Source organism: Trachemys scripta, chromosome 14 (assembly GCF_013100865.1).
Source record: "Trachemys scripta elegans isolate TJP31775 chromosome 14, CAS_Tse_1.0, whole genome shotgun sequence".
Taxonomy (NCBI): Eukaryota; Metazoa; Chordata; order Testudines; family Emydidae; genus Trachemys; species Trachemys scripta.
Window position 1 is genome coordinate 6,180,028 of NC_048311.1, and position 16,042 is coordinate 6,196,069.

General features: G+C 48.2%; 2 protein-coding genes across 2 annotated transcripts in view; one reads left to right on the forward strand and one right to left on the reverse strand.

The window, feature by feature from the left end:
* Positions 1–8,109, forward strand: part of LOC117887214 (zinc finger protein 883-like) — a 32,459-nt gene extending 24,350 nt beyond the window's left edge. The window contains exon 7 of the mRNA XM_034789575.1: positions 6,551–8,109. Coding sequence (XP_034645466.1) covers positions 6,551–7,415 — 865 coding nt within the window. The 3' untranslated portion in view covers positions 7,416–8,109. The remainder of the gene's footprint in view (positions 1–6,550) is intronic.
* Positions 1–16,042, reverse strand: part of LOC117887172 (zinc finger protein 501-like) — a 1,015,593-nt gene that overhangs the window by 601,727 nt on the left and 397,824 nt on the right. The gene's annotated exons all lie outside the window — the stretch shown is intronic.

Sequence of the window (16,042 nt, forward strand, 5' to 3'; positions counted from 1 at the left end):
GACTGGCTACCTTCCTCCTGGCTCAAGAAGAGCTCCTGGCTGCATGGTTCCAGGGATTCCAGGGTGTTTCCATCCGGCCCACCACCATCACTCCTGTTTTCCTCCTTCTCTTCCCCCCCCCCACCCCGGCTCTGAAGTGTCCATGGTGGTGCTCGGAGTGGAGGTGGGGTTAACCCCAAGTATCGCATCCAGCTCTTTGTAGAATCAGCAGGTCGCGGGGGGAGCACCCGAGCGGCCGTTTGCGTCGTGGACTTTGGGGTAGGCACTCTGCAGCTCCTTCACTTTAATTCTGCACTGCAGGGCGTCCCGGTCATGGCCCCTTTCCATCATGTCCTTTGATACCTTCCCGAAGGTATCGTAATTTCTATGGCTGGAGCGCAGCTGGGACTGTACAGCTTCCTCCCCCCCAAACACTGATGAGGTCCAGCAACTCGCCATTGCTCCATGCTGGGGCTTGCTTGGCGCATGGAGGCAGTGGTCACCTGGAAAGATTCGCTGATAGCACTCCGCACCACGCTGGGCTGAGCAAACAGGAAGGGAATTTTTAAAATTCCCGGGGAATGTAAAGGGTGGTTCACATGCTTGGTTACCTGAGGCCAGGGCAGTAGAGTTTGAACTGATGACCAGAGTGGCTAGAACAGGCATTGTGGGATACTGCCGAATAATTCTGGAGGCCATTCACAACGCATTTGGTGGCCACACTGGTGCCGCAGCGCTGCAGCGGCAGCGCAATACTCACTATTCCTCTCGGGGAGGTGGAGTACATGCAGCGCTGCAACCACAGAGATACAGCGCTGCAAGTCCCTTGCCGGTGTGGACGGGGAGTGAGTTACAGTGTTGGGGGCGGCTTTACAGCGCTGCAACTCACAAGTGTAGCCAAGGCCGTAGAGTGCTGTGAGTTAAACCAGCCCTCAGAGAGCGCAGTAGGGAAAGTGCTGCAGTGTGTTCACACTGTCAGATTCAAGCCCACTGGCGTGGTCACATATTAGCAGCTCTTGCAATGCCACAGAGAGCAGTGCATTGTGGTGGCTAGCCCAGCATGCAAGTGGCTGCAACGTGCTTTTCAAATGGGGGCAGGAGGTGGAGTGTGACAGGGAGTGTGTTGTGTTTATGTGGGGGGAGAGAGAGTGGGTTTTTGGGGAGTTGAGAGCATGTCAGCATGCTGTCTTGTAAGTTCCGATAGCAGCAGACCCCCTTCCCCACCCCCAACCCATAGGGTGACCAGATGTCCCGATTTTATAGGGACAGTCCTGATTTTTGGGTCTTTTTCTTATATAGGATCCTATTACCGCCCACCCCCTGTCCCAATTTTTCACACTTGCTGTCTGGTCACCCTACTCACACACTCACAACAGCAGCATTCCACACTAATGGCTTGCTTTATCCCGGAGCAGATAAGCAGCCGGCTGTCAGAAATGGAGCTTTGAAAGGGCATATTTGCATTCCTACAGCCAATTCCAAAATAATGACAAGAGTGGCCACTTGTCTTAAGGGGATTATGGGACGTTTCCAGAGGCCCATCAAAGCGCAGTAATGCAACACCTCATTCACACTGATGCTCGGGCGTTTCAGACGAGGCACAGCAAGCGTTATGCTTCTCGTAGAGGTGGATTACCAGGAGCGCTCCAGCTGCACAGTCCAGGCGCTCTAAGTGCCTTGCCAGTGTGGACGGGTTGTGAGTTAGGGTGCCTGGGGCTGCTTTAATGTGCTCTAACTTGCAACTGTAGCCAAGCCCCCAGTAACATCTTCCTGTTCTGGCCTGTGTTGTGGAGGCCTGTGGGTGGGTGGGGGCACATGTATGGCGGGGTGTCACGGAGTGTGGGGGAGTCAGGGCCCTGCACCCCTCTTCCTGAGATTCACAGTGAGACTCAGCCAGCCAGTAAAATGGAAGATTTATTAGATGACAGGAACACAGTCCCAAGCAGAGCGTGTAGGTACAACCAGAACCCCTCAATCAAGTCCTTCTGGGGGGTTTAGGGAGCTTAGACCCTAGCTTGGGGTTCCTTGCGTTGCACCACCCAGCCCAAACTGAAAACAAAAAAACTCCTCCAGCAGCTCTCTTCCCCCCTCCCCTCTGCTCCTCCTCTCCTTTGTTCAGTCTCCTGGGCAGAAGGTGTCACTTCTCCCAACCCCCTCCTGGCTCAGGTTACGGCTCAGGTTACAGCTCAGGTAGCTTCCTTCCCATCCCCAATGTAACTCCCCTGCAACATTCCCAGGTCAAATCTGCCCCGCTCCCTGCTCCGTCACATCTCTCCCCTCTTCGAGACTGAACTGAGCGGGGCACTCTGCCCGGTGACCCGGGGAAGTTCAGGGCCCCCTCTCTGGAACAACACATCCACTATCACGTTGGCACTTTCCTTCACATGGACCACGTCCATGTCATAATCCTGCAGGAGTTTGGCGTTGGCTCCTTTCATCTGGTGCAGCCAGGACAGGGGAGAGTGGTTGATGTGCACGGTGAAGTATCGCCCAAAGAGATATGGCTCTAGTTTCTTAAGAGTCCACACCATGGCCAGGCATTCCTTCTCGATGGCCGCGTAGTTCTGCTCCCGGGGTAGCAACTTTTTGCTCAGGTACATGATCGGGTGTCGTTCCCCCTTTTTCATCCTCCTGCATTAACACCACCCTCTGTCCCATGTCTGAGGTGTCAGTGTACCCCATAAAAGGCTTGTCAAAGTCTGGGTTTGCCAGAACTGGGCCACTGACCAGAGCCTCCTTCAGCGCCCGGGGAGCCTCCTGGCACTCCTCGGTCCAGACCACCTTGTTTGGCTTCCCCTTCTTGCACAGCTCAGTGATGGAGGTGGCTATAGAACTAAAGTGGGGCCACATACCCCGCCATCCCAATAAAGGCTTGGACCTGCTTTTTGGTTTGTGGAGCAGGCCAGTCTCTGATCACCTCCACTTTGGCTGGTTCCGGCTTTAGGCAGCCGCTCCCCACCCAGTGACCTAGGTAGGATACTTCAGCCATCCCCACCTTGCACTTCTCAGCTTTTACGGTCAGCCCAGCCTCCTGCAGTCTCTCCAGCATTTGTCTAACCTGGGACATGTGACACTCCCAGGTCTGGCTAAAACCAGAGATATCGTCAACATACGCCACGGCAAAACTCTCCATCCCCCTCAGTAGCTGATCCACCAGGCGCTGGAAGGTGGCTAGCACTCCCTTGAGGCCGAAAGGCAGGGTCAGGAACTCATAAAGCTCCAGAGGGGTGTTAAAGGCCGATTTCAGCTTGGCATCTGCATCCAGCGGTACTTGCCAGTAGCCCCTTTGTAAGATCCATGATGGTAAGGTACCGAGCGCCTTCCAGCTTGTCTAGGAGCTCATCAGGCCTGGGCATCGGATACAGTGATGGCATTGAGCTTCTGATAGTCCACACAGAACCGGATTGACCTGTCCTTTTTGGGGACCAGCACCACTGGCGAGGCCCAAGGGCTGGAAGATGGCTGGATCACCCCCAAAGCCAGCATGTCCTGACCTCTCTTTCCAGGTCCTGAGCAGGTTTCCCTGTGACTCGGAAGGGGGAGCATTTTATAGGCGTGTGCGATCCTGTCTGCACCCATTAGTGCATCCAGGCTGGCTGGAAAACAGCTGTAAGTACAGATGCAGCACCCCTCTGATCTCAGCTTGCTGGGCCAGGGTCAGCTGATCCGAGAGGGGAATTGCTTTCAGGGGGAAACCAGCTCTTGTCCCAGGGAATAGATCTACTAAAGGGTCATCTCCCTGCTCCTCCCAATGTCCACACACGGCCAACACCACATTCCCCCTGTCATAATATGGCTTCATCATACTCACATGGTACACCCGGGGGCGATGTGCCCGGTTAGACAGCTCCACCACATAGTTTACCTCATTTAGTTGCTTGACAACCTTGAAGGGCCCTTCCCAGGCGGCCTGGAGTTTGTTTTTCCTCACAGGGATGAGGACCATCACCTGATCCCTGGTGGCAAAGGCGCGGGCCCGTGCCGTGCGGTCATACCAGACCTTCTGCTTCCTCTGGGCTCTGTCCAGATTCTCCCTGGCCAGGCCCATGAGCTTGGCAAGTCTTTCCCAGAAGGTCAGGACATACTCCACCACCAACTCTCCATCGGGAATGGCCTTCCCCTCCCATTTGTCTCTCATCAGGTTCTCACCCCCTTACTGGACCCCAATGCCGTGGCACTGTACCGACAACTGGAAGAGACCTGGGAAGAGGTTTTTGGGTCAGGGGTGCAGGTTCAAAGCGTGTTCTTGGTGTTGTGAGCAAAAGAATCTGCTTCCTGCTATTTGATTCCCTCTGCATCCAGAGATACAGTGTACATTCTTTGTAAATAAACAAAACTGCATGAAAGGAATACTTATCGCCAATTTCTACGGTTGGCTTCTTCTTGAGTCTTCTGTTTTTCTTACCTGTCTGTGGCAACTTGCTTGGAGATGGGCACAGGATGAGTTGTGAAGTGCTTGCTGTCTTAGCAGGGTAGCAGAGGGTTGTGCTCACTTCACAGTTTATTTATACTCTTCTCTTTCCTATTTCCATGAAATTATAGAAAAACTTCTTTCAGGCTTGTTTAGCGTCAAAGCTGGTGCTGTGACTCTTTCATGGGCTCCATGCCTTCGGGGTTGGCTTAGGTGACACCTTCAACTCCTGAATATGCAATCAGCCTAATGAGCATCCAACATTTCTTAAATTGTCTTTGCCCTTTTTGTGGCAGGAAAGCATTTGATAACTTTAAAAGTTACTTTTAAAACTTCCTTTTTATTCAGTCCATTTTCTGAGATATTCTTTCAATTTTATTAGAGTTTGACAGGAAATGAAATTCTATTTTCAAAAAGTTCAAACACTCCCATTCCTCATATAAAGTCTTGTAGTTCTCAAAATTGTCTCTTTCAATTCAATAGCTCTTACAAAGCCTCTAGCTTAAATAATTAAAAAGTTGTTGACTCTTGCAACAGCTTTGTCTTCCAGAGTTGGGTGAGGGTTTGCCTGTGCACTGCCAATAATTAATTCTCCATTAATGTAAATATCTTATACTTAAATGGCTTCTTACATTAATAAAATTAATTTAGCATCAAATCACTTTGCTACATTTGTGCATGAGACATCTTACCATTCATAGAACAATGATATCAGGCAGTTTTCATATGAACATTTTCATTTAGATTCAAAATATTTGCAAATATTCATCTCCTTAAGCATTCGAGAAACAATAAAGATTTTCACTTTTTAAGTGGAAACATGATTTGGAAGTAACCAATGTCTTCCGTAAAATATTTCCCACCATAAATTGTCTCTATATTTAAAGAATGAAGACATTAGTGTGTTTACAAAATAAATCAATTTCAATAAGGATATTTCTAGAATTCTTTGGGTGGGTTTAACTGAAGTTTTTCTTTGTAAATATGATGGCTATAGAAGACTCAGTTTTATGACTTGGTTTAGAGCTGTGATAGCACATCTTAAGCATTACTTCTTTTTGAGGTTTTCTGAACAAAAACATCCTCACATTCTTTTTCACATCCAGGACTCTTTCTCAACCATACATATCTCACAAAATCTCTTTTCTGGTGATAAAGATCATATCTATACCACATTGGCATCTTGTACAAGAAGGATGTGTCCCGTTTCTTCATGTAACACTCTGATAGGTTTGGTTGCTTTTTGACCAAATGGTTTCTAGATTTACAACCTACCAGGATATTGTAATTACAGACTCTTAACAAATATTCTATACAAAGCAGGAATCACAATAACTAACACACATACATCTTTCAAAGCATGGTATAAAAGAAAGTAGTGTATAGAATGTTACAGTTCAACAGAAGCTATACAGCTGCATTCTAGAGTCTGCATAAACACACTTGGAGGTAATAGATTCTCCTTAGCCATAAAGCGATGTTTATCTTTACTGACATTTGTTTGTCTTTGGGAGATAAGGTAGAAGTCCCCTGAGACTCCTTTGGTTAGCTTGATTTTTTTTTCCCCATAATTAAACAAACAGAAATACATGTATGTGAGGTACTTTTCTGCAATGATCATATGTATGAGAGCAATGGTAAATATATTTAAGCTTCAGTATAAGAACAGGAAGGTTTGATGGCATAATATTTAAATTTATTAATATTTTGCATTAATATTTAGGTCTCTCACCTACCAGGGTTTGAGGGATTTAGCTCCTAATATTTGTCTCCCCATCAGCTCTCAATATACTGACTGACTCCTGTCTGGTTTCTCTCTGTCCCAGCAGGTGACTGGACAGTGAGCGAGAAGGAGGAGGAGAACTCTCAGCAGGGATGTCCTGAGCCAGTGGAACCACACGGGGTGGTCTCAGGAAGCGGTGAAGGGAACTTTTCTCAGAGTCCTGAGCAGCGAGAAGCCCATGAGAGTCAGTGCAGGCCAGAGAAGCAGCAGGGAAACTAGCCAGAGAAGATACAGTGTAAATCCTCTCAGAGGAGCAGAGGGAACAAGAAAATCAAAGAAGCTGTTCGACAGAGAATCCCCACTAGAGAGGGACCCTATATGTGCAGCAACTGTGGGAGAAGCTTCCCTTGGAAATCCGTTCTTCTTATTCATCAGAGAATCCACACAGGAGAAAAACCCTACAAGTGCCCTGACTGCGAGAAACGCTTCAGCCTGCGTGGAAACCTCATTGCACATTACAGAATCCACACAGGAGAGAAATTCTACACATGCACTGACTGCGGGGAAAGCTTCAGTCTCAGCTCAGACCTCACAAAATATCAGAGAAACCACTTGGGAGAAAAACCCTACACCTGCAGTGAGTGCGGGAAAAGCTTCAGACTCCGCTCCCACCCCATTGCACATCAGGGAATCCACAGGGGAGAGAGACCCTATAAGTGCCCCGAGTGTGGGAAAAGCTTCAAACACAGCTCATCGGTTATCAGACATGAGAGAATCCACACAGCAGAGAAGCCCTATAAATGCCCCGACTGCGGGAAAAGCTTTAGCCAGAGCTGGTACCTTATTACCCATCAGAGAAGCCACACAAGAGTGAAGCCCCACACATGCTCCCTGTGCGGGAAAAGCTTCCGCCAGAGCTCGCACTTTATTTCACACCAGCGAACTCACATGGGGGAGAGCGCCTATAAATGCCCCCAGTGTGAGAAAAGCTTCAATCAGAAGTGGAACCTTATTAAACATCAGAGAACCCACACGGGCGAAAAGCCCCACAAATGTCCCGAGTGCGGGAAAAGCTTTGGTCAGCGCTCACACCTGGATTCACACCAGAGGACCCACACAGGCGAAAAACCCTGTGAATGTCCCAAGTGCGGGAAAAGCTTTGGTTGGCACTCCAACCTTATTGCACATCAGAGAGTCCACACAGGAGAGAGACCGTATAAATGCCTGACCTGTGGAAAAAGCTTCCGATACAGCTCAGACCTCAGTAAACATCAGAAAAAACACATGGGAGAGAAACCCTAAAAATGCAATGAGGGCACGTCTCAGAGCAGACTTTAATACATATCAGAGAATCCACACAGGACACAAACCCTAGAGGGGTCCTGGATAGGGATGGGCCATGTGGATAACACCTTTACCGATTCCCATGAATCTGAGTGTCAGGCCAGGCTGGAGTGGCCACGTAACAAGGACATGTAACAGTTATTAAAGCAGAGAATAAAATCACCTTCCTGGAAGGGAGTCCTGTAGAGCAAGAGACTGAGACGTTGTGATGGGATTTGATTCTCACTTCTCAAGGAAGCTCTGAGTGTCCCCTCTTCAGCTCCTACATTTAAGTTTGGTACTAGGAACCTAGAACAATCTTTATCTTGTAACTTCTGGTTTATTCTTTCCGGTGTTTTATTTAATGGAATTGATACGTACAGGAGCAATGTTGGACTCAGGTTCAAAACATCCTATCCTGGGCTCTGGGCACTGAGTCAAGGCGATGGTTTAATTATGATTTTTCTTGATTTGAACAAGGAGGAATGAGGTAGATCCCAGTTTCTCAAATGCTCAGAGTCCTTTATCTGGAGAAGACAAGAGTGTGAAAATTGATCTTTGTGGGCTGAAATGGGGCCTCCAGGAAAGTCTCTTTAAGGGTTTATTTTATACTGTACAATCTAGCAGCTAGAAGAACAGGAGTACTTGTGGCACCTTAGAGACTAACAAATTTATTAGAGCATAAGCTTTTGTGGGCTAATAAATTTGTTAGTCTCTAAGGTGCCACAAGTACTCCTGTTCTTTTTGTGAATACAGACTAACACGGCTGCTACTCTGAAATCTAGCAGCTGAAATTACACTTGGATTCTGCTTTTTATTCCCCTGTAGTTACTATGAATTCACAGATCTAGAAGGTTTAGCTAGATGACTGAGTTACTGATATCTGCCAGTAGAATTACATACATACACTGTCATGGGTCTCAAGTTTTCCTTTTCAATACATGTATACACTACAGAGCCCCCGTAATGAGTAGGTGAACTCCATGACCTGTTTACTTGTTCCTTTTCCATGAGAATGGCCATACTAGGTCAGACCGAAGGGGCTGACCACAAGGCTGAGTAATTATCCCTTGTACATTTAGAATCTAGGTCCATTAAATGCACTGTTGTTCCATTGTAATTATCTTGCTGTTTCTTTCTTTCTTTTTTTTTTTTTTTTTTTTAATACAGGCACTTAAACACACAAAAAAAATCAAAGTTCACGTAGAAACTAATTCTCTGTACTCCAAAAATACTTCTGTCATAACTATAAAGGGAAGGGTAACAGCTGTCCTGTGTACAGTACTATAAAATCCCTCCTGGCCAGAGACTCCAAAATCCTTTTCCCTATAAAGGGTTAAGAAGCTCAGGTAACCTGGCTGGCATCTGACCTAAAGGACCAATAAGGGGACAAGATACTTTCAAATCTTGTGGGGGGGAAGGCTTTTGTTTGTGTTCTTTGTTTGGGAGGGTGTTCGCTCTCGGGACTGAGAGGGACCAGACATCAATCCAGGTTCTCCACATCTTTCTAAACAAGTCTCTCCTATTTCAAACTTGTAAGTAAATAGCCAGGCAAGGCGTGTTAGTTTTCCTTTGTTTTCTCAACTTGTAAATGTACCTTTTACTAGAGTGTTTATCTTTGTTTGCTGTACTTCGAACCTAAGACTGGAGGGGAGTCCTCTAAGCTCTTTAAGTTTAATTACCCTGTAAGGTTAATTTCCATACTGATTTTACAGAAATGATTTTTACCTTTTTCTTTAATTAAAAGCCTTCTTTTTAAGAACCTGATTGATTTTTCCTTGTTTTTAGATCCAAGGGGGTTGGATCTGTATTCACCAGGAGTTGGTGGGAGGAAGGAGGGGGGATGGTTAATTTCTCCTTGTTTTAAGATCCAAGGGGTTTGGATCTGTATTCACCAGGAAATTGGTGAAAGGTTTCTCAAGGCTACCCAGGGAAGGAAATTAGCCTTGGGATGGTGGCAGCGGACCAGAGCTAAGCTGGTAGTTAAGCTTAGAAGTTTTCATGCAGGCCCCTACATTTGTACCGTAAAGTTCAAAGTGGGGATACAGCCTTGACAACTTCATTGACTGAGTTGGGGGCTGGGGGAAGTGTTAACTTTACAATGGAATATTTATTATTAATCAGCTGTTTGTATGAAGTAGTGGTAAGGATGGGTGAAATGAAGAACACAGTGAAATTGAAGCCACAGGTTTACATTTTAATTTGAATTTGAGGCTGATAGATTCATTGAAGTTAGGCCATGTCTACATGGGAAAGATTTTTCTGGTGTACGTTTTTCTGCTCTAACTGTATCAGTATAACTATCATGAAAGAATGCATCCACTCCTCTTTGTTTGTGCCACTTTTAGCTGCTTCCCTTCTGAATTGTTGCTCTGCACTTTGGTCAAAATAACCATGGAGCATCCTGAGCAGATACCCCGGGACACAATGTTCCACCACTGGGCTCTCTGCATTGTGGGATCTTTTTCATGATGCATTGTGGGATGCTTACCACAACCAACTGGTAAACTAACTGGTTTGTTAGTTTGGGGTCAAACTAACAAACTCCTAGGATTCCTCGTCTGGCATCCCATAATTCATCCTTTTTTTTTTTGTCCCTTGCCAGTGACATTTTCAAACTGCAGTAAGGCAGCATGAGGAAGTTACTGTTGAGGCCATGGTCCTGACCGTCCCTAATATGAACAGGCTGTGCTGTGTGTACTGGCAGTCATGCAGCTGGACAGCTTCGGATGGGTGGGAGACAGCCATGGCAATATGGCTAGCAGAGAAGGATGAAATAGAGCAGTTACTTTTTCATGACAGTTTCCTGAGGGGAGCACTGCTTCAGGTCTCTGCCAACTAGCACTGGCCAGCGGGATGGGATAGCACTGCAGAACAGGAAGGAACAGACATGGTGGCAGAACCTCAGGATGAAATTCAGCATAGACAAATGTAAAGTGCTACAATGGGGGATGAAAAAACAAATGCACAAATACTGAATGGGGAATAACTGGCTTGGCAGCAGCACTGCTGAGAAGGATCTGGGAATTGTGGATCTCATCCCCAACATGAGTCAACAGTGCAACGCTGTTGCAAAAAAAGGAAAGGCAATTTTAGGTTGCATTAGCAAAGGCATAGCGTGCAAGTCACAGGACCCGATAGTACCGCTCTACTTGGTGCTGGTTAGTGGAGTACGCTGTCCAATTTTGGTTACCAATGAATAGAAAGGATGTATAGAAATTAAAAAGGATCCAGAGGCATGCAACAATGATCAAATGCAAGTCATATGAGCAAAGGCTGAAGGAACTGGGTATGTTTAGTTTGGAAAAGAGGAGATGAAGGGGGGACATGACAGCGGTCTTCAGATACTTGAAAGGCTGCCATAAAAAAAATGGAGAAAAGTTGTTCTCTCTTGCCACAGAGGGCAGGACAAGAGCAACGGGTTCAAACTACAGCATAGCATATTTAGATTAAATTTCAGGAAAAACTTCCTAGCTGTAGGAACAGTAAGACAATAGAACAGACTGGCTAGGGAGGTCATGGAAGCTCCTTCACTGGAGGTTTTCAAAAGGAGGCTGGATAGCCATCTGTTCTGGATGCTGTAGACACAACAAATCCTGCATCTTGGCAGAGGATTAGACTAGATGACCCTTGCAGTCCCTTCTAACCCTATAAATTCTAACACAAGCACTCCAGGTGAGTACATGCAGTGCTGACACAAGCAGCCAAGTATACATATGCCCAAGCAATGTATAGACCAGGGATTGGCAACCTTTGGCACGCGGGTCGCCAGGGTAAGCACCCTGGCGGGCCGGGCTGGATTGTTTACCTGCCACGTCCGAAGGTTCGGCTGATCGTGGCTCCCACTGGCCACGGTTTGCCGCTCCGGGCCAATGGGGGCTGCAGGAAGTGGCATGGGCCAAGGGATGTGCTGGCTTCTGCTTCCCGCTGCCTCCATTGGCTTGGAGCGGTGAACTGCAGCTAGTGGGAACTGCCGGGGCTGAGCCGCTGGTGCTCCCCAGCGGGGTGTGTACGGGGAGAGCCCTTCCCTAGTGCCCCTCTGTGCCCAGCAGGGGGGACTTTCTCCGGGTGGCTGGAACCAGCCCCTGGGGCAGCCCCGGGCTCTGCCCACACCAGCCCCTGAGCCGAAGCCTGCAGGTGAGGGGAGAGACCCGGGGGAAAGGGCTGGGGCCAGGCCCCTCCTCGCCCCAGCTCTGCTCCCGGGCCGGGGTCTGCGAGTCCCAGAGCTGCTGCTCTCCCCCGGCTCTGTCCCCCTGAGCGCCTGCAGGAGCCGAGCCAGCTCCAGGAGAGTGAATGCCCTGGGACTGGGCTAGGGACCAAATCTCCCAGCCTGAGGGAAGGGGAGAGGGGGCAGGAGGGAGACAGGGGGAGAGATTGGCAGGGACAGCAGGAGCAGTAGGTAGGGAGGGAGGTTCGCCCAGCCCTGCCCAGCCCCATTCCCTGCAGCATCCCGGGACAGATTGACTTTCCTGGGACACTGTGAGGGGCAAGGAGAGGAAAAGCCAGTTCCTGCCTCTGCCTAGTCCCTGAGCTGCTGGGGGAATATGCTGCCCTGTGTACAGTGTCAGGGGATCCCCCAAAGTGGTTCCTTTGGTCCTGCTCTTTTCCAGCGCTTGGTTCACACACTCTATTGCTGGGAAGTTAAAATGTATCAGTGGGTTTAGCCGTGGTGGGAAGGGCTGGGTCTGCCCTGCATTTCTCTGTAGAATTTTTAGATGCATCTAAATGATTGAGGAGCAGAAGTCCCACTTTTCAAAACAGACTTTCAATGAGAGCCAAACTTGTAATGTGCCTCTGGCCGTGTCTACCCACAGTAGCTGCACGGCTTTGTCTTTCCCCCTAGAGTGACATAATCCCCCTGGCATTGACACAGTGACACCCCCTCTTATCCAATTCAGCATGCTGCTGCAAGCTCATTCTCCTGGCCCCTCGCTTCAACCTCTCTTTCCATCCCCCTGCTGGCCACCCCTTCTAGAATCATAGAATATCAGGTTTGGAAGAGACCTCAGGAGGTCATCTAGTCCAATCCCCTGCTCAAAGCAGGACCAACACCACTATATCATCCCAGCAAGGCTTTGTTAAACCTTAAAAACCCCTAAGGATGGAGATTCCACCACCTTCCTAGGTAACCCATTCCAGTGCTTCACCACCCTCCTCTCTGTCACATCTAGTCGCTTGTCTTCCCTGTGGAGGTCGTTCATGGGCTATCCCCACTCTTCCTGTCGTCTTTCATTTGCTACTGGGATGCTGACCTATATTGTCTCCTTGTGCTCCCCCATCTCTGTGTTCCCATCTGTTGTGTCTTGTATAATTATATTTTAAGCTCTCTGGGGCGGGGACTTTTTTTGTTCTGTTTGTACGGCACCAAGCACAAGGTCCTGGCCATGACTAGCAATTCTAAGTGCTATGCAACAGAGGGTCCTGTGGCACCTTTGAGACTAACAGAAGTACTGGGAGCGGTGCTATAAGGAGGGCTTTGGGATGTATGGCCACTGGGAGGCTTTCGGGGACAGACACCTGTTCTCGCGGGATGGGCTCCACCTGAGTAGGGAAGGAAATAGACTTCTGGGAGGGAGGCTGGCTCATCTTATCAAAAGAGCTTTAAACTAGGAAGTTTGGGGAGAAGGTTGGGAGATGCACAGTTAATCTCCACGCCAGATTCCAGTATGGAAAAGGTGAGTAAAATGAGAGGAGACATAGCCGGGGAGATGAGATTGGACATAGGAAGGACAGGGGGGATGGACGCAAGGAGGCCCGCAACTTATAGTGCTACTAATGGGAGACAGGCTAAACGACATACATTAGGGTGTTTATACACCAATGCCAGAAGCCTAGGTAATAAAATGGAGGAATTGGAGCCCCCCAAATCACAGATAGTGTTGGACGTTCGGTTCCACACTGGCTGTCATTTTTTCCTGGAGTTCTAGGAGAAAACAGAGTTAATAAGACACATGTACCTTTAGACATACTACTGATTATATAAAAACTAACAATATGTTTCATTTCAAGAACAATTGTTAACCAGTTAACTCTGGGAAACTTTCCCGTGAGAGTGCATCAGCCACTTCGTTAGAAGCTCCCGAAATGTGTTGTATTTTAAAATCAAAATTTTGGAGAGCTAAACTCCACCGAAGAAGTTTTTTGTTATTTCCCTTGGCGGTATGAAGCCACTGTAGCGCAGCATGGTCTGTTTGTAGTTGGAAACGCCGTCCCCAAACATATGGGCGTAGCTTTTTCAGCGCGTACACAATGGCGTAGCATTCCTTTTCGCTGATTGACCAGTGGCTTTCCCTCTCAGAAAGTTTCTTGCTGAGAAACACGACAGGATGGAATTCTTGATCCGGTCCTTCCTGCATCAAAACTGCTCCCACACCTCGCTCGGACACATTTGTGGTTACTTGGAACGGTTTGTCAAAGTCTGGGGCCCTTAGCACAGGGTCAGACATGAGTGTTGCCTTAAGCTGGTTAAAGGCCTTTTGACACTTATCAGTCCACTGAACTGCATTTGGCTGGTTCTTTCTCGTTAGGTCTGTCAGCAGGGCGGCGATTTGGCTGTAGTGGGGTACAAATCACCTATAATATCCAGCCAAGCCTAAGAAGGATTGGACCTGTTTTTTAGACTTTGGAACCGGCCACTTTTGGATAGCGTCCACTTTGGCCTGTAGGGGATTTATAGTTCCTTGACCCACCTGGTGCCCCAGGTAAGTCACTTTGTTTTGGCCTATTTGACACTTTTTAGCCTTAACAGTTAGTCCTGCCTGCTGGATGCGCTCAAAGACTTTTTCCAGGTGCTTCATGTGCTCTGCCCATGAATCAGAAAAAATGGCCACATTATCGAGGTAGGCAACTGCAGATTTTCCCAATTCTGCTAGGAGACCATCTACAAGTCTTTGGAAGGTGGCGGGTGCATTTCGCAACCCGAAAGGGAGTACATTGAATTCATACACCCCTGCCTGGGTGACGAAGGCTGACCTTTCCTTAGCGGGTTCATCTAGGGGTATTGCCAGTACCCCTTGGTTAAGTTCAAAGTAGAGATGAATTGGGCATGTCCCAATTTCTCCAATAGCTCATCTGTGCGTGACATTGGATAGTTGTCAGGACGAGTTACAGCATTTAGCTTTCGGTAGTCCACGCAAAAGCTTATTTCCCCATCTGGTTTGGGAACTAGAACCACTGGAGATGCCCATGCACTATTAGAGGGTCGGATTATACCCATCTGTAGCATGTTCTGGATCTCCCTTTGTATAGCACTTTTGGCATGAGGTGACTCCCGGTAGGGTGGGGTTCTAATTGGGTGAGCATTACCTGTGTCAATGGAGTGGTATGCCCGTTCGGTCCGTCCTGGAGTGGCTGAGAAAATTGGTGCAAAGCTTGTGCACAGCTCCTTGATTTGCTGTCGCTGCAGACGTCCAAGGGTCGTGGAGAGGTTCACCTCTTCCACGTCACCATCCTTTTTTCCTTCGTAGTAGACACCTTCAGGCCACTCCGCGTCATCTGTTTCCTGGGCTGTAAACTGGCAAACGTTTAATTCTCTGGAATAAAAGGACTTAAGAGAATTAACATGGTATACCTTAGGCTTTATGTTGGAGGTGGGGGAGGCTATGAGATAGTTAACAGCTCCTAAGCGCTCCTGGACCGTGAATGGTCCTTCCCACGACGCTTCCATTTTATGGGCCTGGAGCGCCTTTAAGACCATGACTTGGTCTCCTACTTTGAAGGACCGTTCTCTGGAATGTTTATCATACCAGGCTTTTTGCTCTTCCTGAGCATCCTTTAGGTTTTCTTTAGCAAGGGCTAAAGAGTGTCGGAGGGTGCTTTGTAGGTTGCTTACAGAATCTAGAATGTTAGTTCCTGGAGAAGGTGCAAACCCCTCCCATTGCTGCTTCACCAACTGTAATGGCCCCTTAACCTCACGGTCATACACAAGTTCAAATGGTGAAAACCCTAAACTGGGATGTGGTACAGCCCTGTAGGCGAAAAGCAACTGCTGCAACACTAGGTCCCAATCATTGGAGTGTTCATTTACGAATTTACGTATCATGGCCCCCAAAGTTCCATTAAACCTCTCCACCAGGCCATTGGTTTCATGGTGGTAAGGGGTGGCAACCAAGTGATTCACCCCATGAGCTTCCCACAGGTTTTCCATGGTCCCTGCCAGGAAATTAGTTCCCGAATCTGTAAGGATGTCGGAGGGCCAACCTACCCTGGCAAAAATGTCTGTTAATGCCTGGCACACACTTTTAGCCCTGGTGTTGCTTAAGGGTGCTGCTTCCGGCCATCGGGTAGCAAAATCCATGAAAGTCAGTATGTACTGCTTTCCTCTGGGTGTCTTCTTTGGGAAAGGACCCAGAATATCCACAGCTACTCGCGAGCAGTGGCAGCCAACAGGGCGGCTAACAGGGGAGTTTGAGAGGGAGTTCTCATTGGAAGGGAAGGTACCTGTATTTGCATCTGTCCTGGGTGTTCCTGGGTGTTCTTGTGTGTTTGTTTGTTTTGGTTTGTAGGGGCCGGCAGGGGCTGGGTGCTGGGACGGACGCCGAGGCCTGAGCAGGGGGCGGGGCTTGGCTGATCAAGGGGCCCATAAAAGCGGCCGCCCAGCCAGGCAG